This window comes from Dermacentor silvarum, chromosome 1 (genome assembly GCF_013339745.2).
Source record: "Dermacentor silvarum isolate Dsil-2018 chromosome 1, BIME_Dsil_1.4, whole genome shotgun sequence".
NCBI classification, from domain to species: domain Eukaryota; kingdom Metazoa; phylum Arthropoda; class Arachnida; order Ixodida; family Ixodidae; genus Dermacentor; species Dermacentor silvarum.
The window spans coordinates 252,337,772-252,351,345 of NC_051154.1; the positions used below are offsets into that span (position 1 = coordinate 252,337,772).

Sequence of the window (13,574 nt, forward strand, 5' to 3'; positions counted from 1 at the left end):
AGTTGTACTAGTCGCTGACGGAGGGACTTACGCTATTTTTGGCATGTGCTCTACCCTACTCACCACTGCTGAGACACACCGTCGTTGTCTTTACTGTCATCGAGCATTGCCCTCACGAACTCATTCTCGGTCTGGATTTCATCGCCAGTCATTCTGCCCTCATTGACTGTTCGGCCGGCTCATTTCGCCTTGACTTGCCTCTTCTTGCCGACACTGTGGACCTGCCTCCAAGCCATTTGAGCTGCATGGATTTTATTCGCCTACCGCCTCACTCTGTGACACACGTCGACTTGTCCTCACCAGCTGTACCTGACGGCAATTACGTGGTCGCACCAATTAAGGCCGTTATACTTACACATGGTGTTATCGTGCCGCACACTGTGCTGACAATTACTGGCAACTCCACCTGCCTTCCCCTTGTCAATTTCGTGCTAACCGCGCAGAGAGAGAAGAGAGAGAGAATAAACTTTATTGTACGAAGAGTGGTTGGTGTGGTTATTCTCGGGTGGAGCCCTCTTGTAGAGCCCCACTGGCCGCGGCAGCTCGCCGGGCCTGGTCCAGGGTCGCCAGTTGGCTTCCCAGTGCCAGCTCGGAAAGTCGTGCCTCCCAAGACCACGTTGTGAGTGTCTGTGATGAGCTCACCAGCCTGGATACTGCCTCGGCTGGGCGTTCCGTACACTGGTATGTAATGTGTGTCAGTGTGGCTGTGTGGTCGTTGCACCAGGGGCATACACTGGTTGTGTATACCTCTGGAAACATTGCGTGCAACCTTGATATGTGCGGGTAAGTGTTGGTTTGAAGGCGGCGCCAGTCCCTGGCTTGTTGGCTGCTTAACTTGGGATGTGGAGGAGCGTACTTTCGTCTGGTCAGGCGTTGGTCCTCCAAAATCTGCCTGCTCGTGATGGGATCTTCATGGTGGTTTGTGAGGAACCGCGCAAGTTCTGCCTCAGGGGATCTCATTGGCTAGAATTAGTGGTTTGCAGGATGATGAGGTCGAGCCATTCACAGTCGAAGATCGTTACAGCTCAGCCCATACCACAACGTCATCGCACGGTACTGACGTCGACATTGAGAAGATGGTTTGCTCTGACCTTACACCTGTTCAAGCTGAAGCCCTTTGCCGCGTTCTTGAAGGCTATCGCGACAATTTTGACTTTGACAATCGACCCTTAGGTCAAACGTCCGTCGTGACCCATCGCATAAATACTGGCGATGCGAACCCTATTCACCGACGTTCATATCGTGTTTCTGCGTCGGAACGAGCTGTTATCCAGCAGGAAGTAAAAAAGATGCTTGAAAAGGACATTATCGAGCCTTCCTGTAGTCCCTGGGCTTCTCCCGTCGTACTTGTCAAAAAGAAAGATGGAACGTGGCGCTTTTGTGTAGATTATCACCACCTGAACAAAATCACAAAAAAGGACATGTACCCTTTGCCACGTATTGATGACGCTCTAGACTGCCTGTACAGTGCCACCTATTTTTCTTGTATCGACTTACGGTCCGGCTACTGGCAGATATTCGTCCATGACATGGACCGCATTTGTTACCCTCGACGGTCTTTATCAGTTCAAGGTGATGCCTTTCGGTCTCTGTAAAGTGCCCACCACCTTCGAATGAATGATGGACTCTTTGCTTCAGGGGTTCAAGTGGTCCACCTGTTTGTGTTATCTGGACGTAATTGTTTGTTCGCCCACATTCAACACGCATCCAGACCGTCTTTCAGCGATTCTTGACGTGTTCCGCAGGGCTGGTCTCCAGTTGAACTCGTCAAAATGTCACTTCGCTCGCCACCAAATCACCATCCTTGGACACCTCGTGGATGCCAGAGGTGTGCGACCTGATCCGGACAAAATTAGCGTCATTAAGAACTTTCCTGTTCCGAAGTCTACCAAGGACGTTCGTAGTTTCGTAGGGCTGTGCTCTTATTTCCGACGCCTTGTGAAGAATTTTGCGACCATTGCACGTCCCCTTACCGATCTCTTGAAGAAAGACGTCCCATTTTCTTGGGGTCCTGACCATGCCGCATCTTTTTCGCAGCTCCCTACTCTCCTTATCACGCCTCCAATTCTGGGCCACTTTGACCCGTCTGCCTTAACGGAAGTTCGAACTGATGCCAGTGGTCACAGCATAGGAGCAGTGTTAGTACAACGCCAGCGTGGACATGATCGCATTATAGCCTATGCCAGCCGCCTTCTATCACCCGCCGAGCGCAATTATTCAATCACAGAGCGCGAGTGCCTCGTTCTTGTGAGGGCTGTTGCGAAGTTTCGTCCATACTTGTACGGACACCCATTCTGTGTCATCACTGATCACCACGCTTTCTGCTGGCTATCCTTGCTCAAGGACCCCACGGGACGACTTGCTCGCTGGGCATTAAGCCTGCAAGAATATACCTTCTCCGTGGTATACAAGACGGGACGCTTGCACCAGGATGCCGATTGTTTCTCCTGCTACCCCGTCGACGAACCGGCTGATGCAGACGCCATCGCTTCCATTTTCTCTGTGTACCAGTTGGTTCAATTCGGCAACGAGCAACGCCGCGATCCTTCGTTACTGAGCCCTCATCGACCGTCTGGAGTCAATGCCTGGCGACGCCTCTCTCTGGATGTTTCTCCTCAAGGAGGGGACATTATACCGCCACAATTTCGATCCACACGGCCCTGACCTTCTGCTCGTCATTCCATCACACCTGTGTTCAAATGTCCTCCGCCAACTTCACGACGCTCCCTTGGCTGGACACTTGGGCGTTTCGCGCACATACGACCGTGTACGCCGTCTATTTTTTTGGCCGGGTCTCGCCCGCTCTGTGCGGCGCTACGTTGCCGCTTGTGAGCCCTGTCAGCGCCGGAAGAAGCCCTCCACACTTCCAGCTGGATGTCTCCAGCCGATCGACATCCCACCCGAACCCTTTTTCCGTGTTGGTCTAGACCTTCTTGGACCATTTCCTCTCTCGGGCTCCGGAAATAAATGGGTCGTCGTCGCTACTGATTACGCTATGCGGTACGCAATCACCAGAGCCCTCCTGACAAGTTGTGCTACTGAACGTTGCCTGACTTTCTTCTCTACATCATTTTAGTGCACGGTGCTCCGCGCCAATTACTGACTGATCGTGGCCGCAGCTTTCTTTCGGCAGTCGTCGAGGACATCCTCTGCTCCTGCTCGACAAAGCACAAGCTCAGCACGTTCTACCACCCACAGACCAACGGCCTCACGGAGCGCCTCAACTAGACCATCACCGCCATGCTTTTGAAGTACGTTGCGGCTGACCGCCATGACTGGGATCTTCATTTACCATATGTGACGTTTGCGTATAATTCATCGCGTCACGACACCGCCGGCTATGCACCATTCTATCTCCTATATGGCCGAGAACCCGCGTTGCCCTTGGACACTTTGCTGCCCTCGCCCGCACGTTCAGCCACTGAATACGCCCGTGACGCGATCGCACACGCCGACCACGCACGCCAGCTCACCCGCACCCATCTCGAGGCCTCACAGGAGCATCAGAGACGCCTCTATGATTGCCACCATCGCCATGTGCACTTTTCTCCGGGTTCTCTGGTCACCCATTCGACGTGTGGACCTTTCCGAAAAGCTGCTGTCGCGCTACACTGGCCCATACCGTGTGGTGCGACAAGTGACCGATGTCACGTATGAAATCATCCCCGCCAATCTTTCCGCATCATCGTCAGCTGCAAGTGACATCGTTCACGTGGCGAGACTAAAGCCATACCACACACCTTTCACCGCTGATGTGTAGATTAAGCACCGGGACGGTGCTTCCACTGTCGGGGGTGATGATACGGAACAACCGCCCACAGTGTGGCTGCACTGAGGAGAAGGAAGACTACATGTTCCCGCTTGATATAGCGGCACCATTTTGGCCTCCGTTAGCTTCTCTGTCAATAAATTGTAAATAGCCTTGGGCATCAGCTACACGTAACAATATATATTGCATTTACTTGCATAGCTCATAGCCCCCCCCCCCTGCCTTGAGTAATCATCGCATCCTTGAAAAAATTGCTGCAACAGCAGCCATCTGCTTGTTCCGACATCAGTGTTAACACTCTGAATAGGTCAGGCCAGAGTCACTCTATTTATCCATTTAGCGACTCTAGGTTGAGCTAGTGTAGAACCTGTGATCTTATTACAGAGGTGTGAAGTTTGGAAGTAATATTTTGTTTGAGTTCACAGTGGCAGGCATGAGAAACCTGATTTACAGCAATTCTTAATTTTTCTACTTACCACCTAGAACATTTCATTGGAAAAGTTTCCCTGCAAAATTATTGCACCCACCAACTTCGTATCAATTTTCTCTGAAAAAATGTCCGAGCATTAGGCGAGTAAATATGATACATGGGGAGAGAGATAGAGATGAGTGAATGGGGGATGGTGATTGTAGATTGTGATGGGTGAATACCTCTCCCACACCAAAGTAAATTCCTGGTATAATGCCACTCGAGTAGATGCACCACCTATACAGTCAAATACCCCTATAACAAATGCTGCTACAATGAAATTTCCGCCGCAACGAAGCTTTTCCGATACCGTCAGCTTTTCCGTCAGCTGCCCGTAGAAAGTAATATATAAAAAGTCTCTCCATAACGAAGGCGGTTTATTCGGCATTTCCGCTTCAACGAACTTTTCGAGAACAAAACTGGGACTGAATTGAAATTGGAACTGCCGAGTAGTCAAATTAGAAGGCCCACTCAAAGCTGTGACGATCGTATGTCCGCTTGAACAAGGTTTTTGCGAACGAAATCAAGTTCAAGGTACCGATTTACGCCACTGCAATCAATAGCCACGCGTGGTCATCACACGCCTGTGCAAGACTGCACGGGATCACCACAATCGCTGCCGTTTTCTGTGGTGTGTGTCCAGTCGAAATGGCTACGCCAACGAAGGAGCGTGAATTTCTCTCTCTCTCGAGAAGGCACATATGATCGCCGAGGCAGAAAGCGGAAGGAAAAAATTTCGCAGTTTCGCCCGAAAGGAGAAGCATCAATTGCAACAGCAGATTAGTAGAAAGCTATACGAACTAAGGATCGTAGTTTTATCGGCCGCATAAACTTGTAAACATTCGCTTACTAACTAAATCACTAAGCATGGTGTCACGCACGCACAGGTAAACATGAACACATCTCGCTCGATGACCGCAGAAACTCGGTGTCAACACGCTGGAATGAGAAGGCGCGGCAATAGCAGCGAGTGAATTGACCTCCGTGCCGTCTCTCCTTTCAACGCGAACTAAACGTCGAAAGCACAACGCACACGACTCTACTGGCACTAGTTGCACTTTGCCCACATCGAAGATCGCGTTGAAGATGAGGCCCGCCCGGGCGCGCACTTTGTACATGGCACCGATTGCTTTCAAGATATGACGGCCGTGCTGCAGCCGCTGTTGTCAACATGATGCCAACGTCTCGTCATCAGGGGCAAATGACAACCCGCTAGACATACCGACTCCTGCGACTGTTTTGGAAGTAATGGATGCTTTTGACCTCATCTTAAAAGTTATTAGAGCTCACGACAACGACATTGCGATGGCTCTTTTAATGGACTTGGAGACTCGCGTGTAACGCTTTTGCTCGCCGTGAAGCGCAAGAAATCCAGGCTGACCCACTTCTGGAAATAAAACTTCTGCTAAACGCAAGCTTGCCAAGTTTGCCGACATTGTCATAAATATGCAATAAAATTGTGAGAATTCAAACCGTTTCATTGCGACGGTGTATGTGCCGCAAAATGAGTGTTTCGCGATCGGTCAGGCAGGCGCGTTGGGTTAGGCGTCGGCCGCAATGTACGAAAAATGCTGTAACAGCGGCGCAAAATGCATTCTCTCGTGAAGTTGACACTTTTTTGAATGCCTTCGGTACGTCTCAATCTTTGCCCCCCCGCCATCGCGAAGATTTCCCGGACGATGGTTTCGCTTTCGTTCGCGGCTCTGCCGTTTGGCATACGTATATACATACTAATTTCGCGTCAACAAAGTTCCTCCACAACGAAATTTTCGACCTGTCCCGTGAATTTCGTTGTAGAGGGACTCGAATGTATTTCACCTATTCACCATTGGAAAGTAGTTTGTAAGAAAGGCTACAATTCTGGGCTGTTTTGACAAAATGAAGCAACAAGGCCAAACTATAGTGACTGCAGTACGAACACAATTGTATAACAAATGCTCGGTTATTACATACAAAGCTAGCACGACAGTTATAATTTTCACGCAGTCTAGGGCGGGATGTGTCATATAGAACGAACATGAGCACTTGTTCACTTTGAACAATCTGGAAATCCCGATCATTAGGTCGGCATTGAAGCAGCAACGCAAGCTTACCGATCACTCTGGAAAACATTTAATGTTCTTGCTATTTCGTTGGCTTATTCTTGTGTGTCCACTTATTACGAATGCTCAGCTACAACTAACGCATTCTGCTGACCGTGATGTTCGTTGCAAGTAGGCTTGACTGTGCTACAAAAGGCTTGTGTAACAGAGATCTCAGTTCGTATGCAGAATGAAGTTCTTACAATGAGAACAGGTTCTTACACCATTTTTCCATGCTATCGGTGAGCTTTTATTTCTTGTTAAAACAGCCCTTCTTGGACTTTGCTAACCCATCTGGTATGAGGCAAAAGAAAAGTACGCCATTCTGCATTCACACACTTGGCTGAGCAACCAATGGTTAACTATACTCTCTTTGAGTAGTTCCATGCAGCCCTGTGGAAGATACAGGCTTCTTCGACCAATCAGGCGGGCGATCACATCTTATAGGTGCCTTGCCGTGCGCTGTCTGCTAGCAGCGAGCGTTGCAGCGCAGGGGGCGGCAGCATCTACGAATGGAGTGCAACTTCACAGCGAGATCAGCTGCTGTGATAGCAGTGGTAGAAAATTTGCTCCATATTTGCTCAGACACTGAAAAGGCATGCGTCTTCAAGACACTTCGAGATACAGAGAAAAAAGAGGGTTGCAAAGACAGCCAGCTGAGGATTCAGAAGGAGCACTCAGCCAGTGTGCTGCACAATATGGTGGCACCAACTCCTTATCCCTCTTTTAACATCCATATGTACACAGCGTGTTCGCTGACATTCATAGGTGCAGCCCCTTTCCTTGAATTACTGCATGTTTACCGTACTCCAACTGCACTGTTCCAAGCATGCACGACACCGACTTATTTGTTCCTTTTGCGTATAAGAGCAGCTTGGAACGATACCACACCAGCAAGTCTGCAGATGTCATTTTTGAAAAAGGCGACGCACTACCCAGGAATGAGTGCTCTGTGGTGTTGTGGCAGTGCCAACTACATGTATGAATTTGGCTACTATCAAAGCAATTACTTGTTCGTACTTCTTAAATGCAAATTAATGCCTATATGGCAGCATTGCATTAATTTTTTTTTGTTTGCACATTTTCATTCGAACAAGTGGAGAACTCTATTTTCAGGATCATAGAGCTGTAACAAATATACAGTAGAACCCCGCTGTTATGCTTCCGGGTGCTGTGTTTTCCCGGCTGTTACGTCGTTTTCGGCCGGTCTCGGCACAGCTCCCATAGAACCCAATGCATTGGTAACCCCACTGTTACGTTGCAACTGTGGGACCGTTCCTGCATAATACGTTGCGAACTGCCACCCCGCGCCGGCCAGAGCGGCCATTTTGACTTTTCATGTCGCTTGGCTTGGTTGCTTGACGATGGCATTGGCCGCCCAAAGTGCTGGGGGCGACACTTATGACGTATTTTCGGTTTCCGCCAGCAAAAGTATGGCCCTTGGTATCTGTATTTGCTATCTAAAGATGGTGTCTATGACATGTTGCGGCCCTAAAATTGGTTTTGGCTCATAGATGTTCCGTATAAAGTATATATATATAAAGGGCGATAATGCCGTCGCCGCGCGCCGTATGCTGTATGTGCGAGTGAAAATGTCCGAGGGGAGCCGACGACCACGTCTAAATTTTGCGCGCGAAAGAAAGAAAAGCAGAGAGGAAGCGTGCCTTCTTACGTTGCACTCGAGGCACCGGCGAGGAAGCGAGGGGGGAGGGATAGTGGGCAGCATTGTGCTGTGGCATCAACTGCGCACTGCGCAGCGGCGCGTGGGCCGTATCTTGAAAGCGATCTACGTTGGGGGCAGAGTCTACGCAGTGTAGGTGCGTCAGCGGACTCTGCCCCAACGCAGATCGCTTTCAAGATACAGGCCCGCGCGACCGCGCAGTACGCAGTTGATGCCAGAGTACAGTACAGTCGGACCCGGGTATATCGAACTCACCAAAAAACGTTTATTAGTTTGATATATGGCATAATTCGATATAGGCCCGCTATAGGATTTGATGACGCAAAGGCACATACCAATAAGAAAAGTACTTTATTAATATGGTGGCTTACTTGCGTGCCCTACTTTGGAACAAAATAGTCCTGGATTTTCTTCTGTTTCAACGACTTCGCTGCCTGCGACAGCACGCACGCCTCCACGTTGTCCAACGAGTCGGAGCAGCTGAGGCCACAACCTTCTATATTCACGCAATAGCGCCGGACCAACGCAAGTGCACTAATCACTTCGGAGGATGTAGGCAACGGGCCATCGTCAATTTCCTTATTGCTGTCACTTTGGCTCGTGGTCGGCACGATGTCTGCAACGTAGTCCTCATCTTGTAGCTGGCCCATGATGGCGACATCATCGTCCGCACTGACGAACTCGTCGAATGTCGATCCATCGATTATGCTCGACTCGATTTATGATTTCGAGTTTCGCGGCGAACGGCAAATTCTGCCTCTTTGCACAAGCCATGACGACAGCGCGCCAAGAAAGTTCACAGAGCGCCAACAGGCAACACCACCACCACGGACCACGCTGAATGAGGACTCGAGGAAAAGAGGCAGCAGCATGCACACAAGCATAAAGAAAGAAAAAATGGCGCCACTTGTACCGCCTCCGTGCCTCGGAGAAAGCACGACGGCCTCTGATTGGCTGCAAGCGCTGCGAGCAGGCCAGGATCATTTTTTGCAGGGAGGTGTTCGCCCGTGCACAGCCGGGTCTAAACCACTTTTTCTAGGGTGGCGCCCGGCAGTTTTCCCCGCCACTGCGAGGGAAAGCCAACTTGCTGGGGCACTTTTGAGGCACATGGAGTTTGATATATCGGTTGTCGTTGCTATTTTCGTTCAATGTAACAGTAACTTTTGCTATATATTCTCAATGTAAATTTACCGTGTTTAGAAATTGTTCGATATACGGGATAATTTGATATAAACGGGTTCGATATAGTCGGGCTCGACTGTACAACGCCGCCCCGCTATCCCTCCCCCCTCGCTCCCTCGCCGGTGCCTCGAGCGCAACGGAAGAAGGCGCGCTTCCTCCCTGCTTTTCTTGCGCGCGCGAGATTTAGACGCGGTCGTCGGCTCCCCTCGGACGTTTTCACTCGCACATACAGCATACGGCGCGCGGCGACTGCGTTATCGCCCTTGGACTTTATACGGAATATCTATGAGCCAAAACCAATTTTAGGGCCACAACGCATCATAGACACCATCTTTAGATAGCAAATACGGATCTCAAGGGCCATACTTTTGCTGGCGGAAACCGAAAATACGTCATAGTTGTCGCCCCCGGCACTTTGGGCGGCCAATGCCATCGTCAAGCCACCAAGCCAAGCGACATGAAAAGTCAAAATGGCTGCTCGGGCCGGTGCAGGGTGGCAGTTCGCAACGTATGATGCGGGAACGGTCCCACAGTTGCGACGTAACAGCGGGGTTACCAATGCATTGGGTTCTATGGGTGCTGTGCCGGGACCGGCCGAAAATGACGTAATAGCCGGGAAAACGCAGCACCCGGGAATGTAACAGCGGGGTTCTACTGTATTATGAAAAAATAAAGCAGCACAATAAACCGCAGCTGCGACCTGCAGAGAAGCTTTCAAGAAAACAAGTGCTGACAAGACCATTTGTCAAGACCATTTAGTCCAGCAACGGGTTCTGAACTATGGTATTACTTCTCACTGTGCAAGAATCTGCGCTCGCTGGTCTCGTAGCCTTGGCTTTGCTACGAGGAACTACTGAAACAGAGTATAGTCTCAATTTGAGCACTGCAGCCTAGATGAACAAATTTACATGGTGTTGATGTCAGGCACACAATGAGTTTGGCAAGAGGTTCTAGAAATAGTTCTTTACTTTCAATGTTGCACATACCAAACAGCAGAATTTATACTGTCATAATAATACACATTGTTCAGACATATGGACCATCAGAACAAAAAGCATGAGTTCACAAGGCTTTGGGAACACTGAATTGAGATCAACTGGCAGGTATATAGTAACTGTACAAATATGATGCTCCTTGTAAACATTGTGTTGCCCTACTCAATGCAATGGGGAACTTGCAAAGCTCTATATGAAAAAGCCCATCAAAAATATTTAAAACACAGGTGCAAGTGCCTTGCTTAACTAGCTGCAAGACCTTGACCCACCATATTCAGGAAAAGGCTTCATATAAAACACTCAGATGATTGCCAGTAGCTATAAAAGACCATAACAAAAGCTACGGTCTTAAAACAGATGAGTTTCAACTATATGTCCACGCGACATTGCAAAAGCTGCTTTACTTACTTAAGTTAACTTTGTAGTTAACAAAGTGAAAGTGAAATACGGCTACCGACAACGCACACCTAAAGGATGCTCTGAGCATGTCAGATGTGGAAGCCCATTGTTATCTGTGAGATGTGGTCTACTTACACCCCTTATGTAACAGTCTGGCCATATGGTATCCATTCTGGCAATATGTACAGCAAGATGATAACATACGTCATAGTGGCACAAATCGAATTTACCTGGTCTTTTTGGACATCCTAGACGCAACACAAGCTTCACTTCCGGGTGAAAAAAATGTTGCAGTGGCTTAGCTCGGCTATGCCAGGATATACGTAGCGTTAGCAAAGGTTCAGCTGATTATTCTTAGCTTTCCTGGTTGTCTAGATTGTCAAGGATTAGCTTGATTGTCATGCTTACTGCTGCTCCAATGACACACACAAACGCCAGTCAGAAGCGCAGCGGCTCCAGTGCAGTGTCAGACGGCGACTGCACAGCGAGCGCGCGCCGGCGCCAGTGCGTCTACCACGGCTACGACGTCACTCCTCTGGAATGCGCAGACCGGCGGCGGTGAGTCGCGCGCGCCGGCGGCGGAGTGCGCGAGAGGTGCCGGCTCCGGTGGCTCCAGTGCGCAAGCCGTGTGACATCACTGATCCTTGCGCATGCGCAGCACGGCTCTTGATGTGCCGCACGAAACGGGCTTGGCTAGGCCAGTGTAGCTAACGCTACAAAACAAGAAACTCTACACCACCCTACCAGCCAGTCTAAATATTTCACATGTCCTATGGATTACCACCAGCTCCACATGTGCATACAAACATAATGTTTATACTCTAGATTCCATGCGTTTGTGCCACTATACCAATTCTCCACTTTCAAGTAGCATAGCTTAACATTTAAAGCAGTAATTTATATTCTTTAAAAGCAGCTTCCCAGAGCAAGAAAAGCTTAAAAGAAACTAAACGAGTTCAGAGGTTGGAGTTCTGGACACATTAAAAATGACTGCACTTCAACACTGAACTCAAGAAACATATCTGTACCTTTTCTCACTTAAATGTATGCTTGTTGGAGAACAAAAATGTATGAAGCAGCAATCCACATCAGTGCTAATATGATAATGGTAAATGTACAGAAGAAAAAATGCCAAAAGCTGCGCGATGAGAAAGAAGTAGTGCTAAACATGGAACAAGAATTCTCTAGGAGGCAAAACTCTCTCTCTCTCTGCTGCATCGTTGTAATGTTACAGTGTCTTGCCTCGTGTTGAGATGTGCTTTACTGCGCGGGGTTAGAAACTTGGCAAAGAGAGTGCAATCGCATACCCTCTCTCAGCTGAGGGTGCCCCTTCGAGTCAAAGGTCAGGTTTGTGGTATATATTTGTGGATAACGGATCCTTTTAAAAAGTGTTAAGCTGGCTTTTGGGCACTACACGCTTGCCAAAAGTATGGTGGCCTGTTAAAGCGATGACTACTGTGCAGCTGGTGCACTGTTAAATGCACGACAACAAGAACAATGTGCCAGCTACAAAGCCAGCTTGACACTTTTCAGAAGGGCCTGTTGAGCATAATGTAGAGTTGCGAAGGTCCACCTTCATGTAAGAGAGAAAACAGTGGAAAAGAAAGAATAAGACAACGAAAAATGTGGACAGAACTCCCAATATTGTATCTATTTCTCTGGCACTGCTTCCCACCTTTTGTGAAATCCGCACACCGGCTACACAGAAACTAACAAAAAAAAAAAAAGGAAGAAGTCCCATTAACAGTTCGTAAGAGTGGTTTTGCTGCACAGGTGATAAAAAGTGCTCATCTTGCGCATTAGTCAGTGCTTCTTAATGCAAGTTCATCTGCCTTTATATGTTCAGCAGGTATGCTGAAGTGCAACCACCATGCTTACATACAGCTTTGAGGTCTGAAGGTACGACCAATGATTTCGGAAAGCACAGATACCCGGTTGGATAATGCATGTTTAGCTTGCCTAACATTTAGCGTGCTTCTGTACAGAAACCCTACATTATCTCTTCACCAGATGTGTCATGACTGGGCGGCCCGTGCCCGCTAGTGCGGGCGGTGAGATACCTCTCCTCAAATGTTTCGTCCTCTGTGGGCAAGAGCAGATTTGACAGGGGGACTTTGCAGCGGTGAACCTCCACTTGTACCCATTCCACACCACATGGCAGTTCATAACAATAAACTGCCCTTCGCACCTACTTCCTCACATTCACACAGTCATTTCCTCACATCGATGCGCCAATGGCCCAATCCGCTTGAAGAGTGACGAAGCAAGCAGCGGAAGTGCCTCAGAGGTCGTCGTCTGCGATGGATTTCAACTCGACAGGGTGCTCCACCGACTCCTGAAGCTCAAGCAGACGAAGCAAATGCTTCTCGACGATTGGCTGGTTCTTGTTGATCACTGTCTGAATTATCTGCTCGGTGTCCGGGTCAAGCTGAATCTTCTCTCCCGCAAGAATCTGCACGGAAGAGGCCAAAGTTCAACAGTTGTCGCAGCTAAAAGCCACACTCACCGTTTTTGGTTGAAATGCAAAAACACCGAAGAAAGTATGTCAGATTTATATTCGAAATTTGGCTTTCACTCTTGAACGGCCTGTATAATTGCACTTTATGACATCAGAAAGAGGAAATGTGCAAGCAACTGTGCTTTTAAACGTCGAGGTTCAATCACATGGATGCAGCACAGGTTTATATAATGAGCAAAAGGCATAAAATGACAAGGAAGGAACAAAACAACATTTTTTTTCTCAATGTAAACAGTAAAGAGACATCAAAGAGAAGGATAGGTAGCATTAGTAAATTAACCATCTACCATATAGCAAAAAAAAAACCCACCCTTATCATGAGAGGATGCTTCATAAGCCAGAGAAGACGCGAAAAGAAATGACAGTAGTGAAGGCACCTTGAAGTTCTCGCATTAGTTCGATGTAGCGTCATGCATTTTGACGACGTCTGCCTAGTTAATTTGTTATTGGCAAAAATGGACTACAGTGTACTTTAAAAGA

The 13,574-nt window shown here is 48.5% G+C and overlaps 1 protein-coding gene across 1 annotated transcript in view; it reads right to left on the minus strand.

Annotated features, from left to right (window-relative positions):
* Positions 1–10,892: 10,892 nt before the first annotated feature.
* The window catches only part of LOC119437049 (uncharacterized), a 101,333-nt gene continuing 98,651 nt past the window's right edge, over positions 10,893–13,574 (minus strand). Inside the window, exon 7 of the mRNA XM_049660248.1 lies at positions 10,893–13,028. Coding sequence (XP_049516205.1) covers positions 12,858–13,028 — 171 coding nt within the window. The 3' untranslated portion in view covers positions 10,893–12,857. The remainder of the gene's footprint in view (positions 13,029–13,574) is intronic.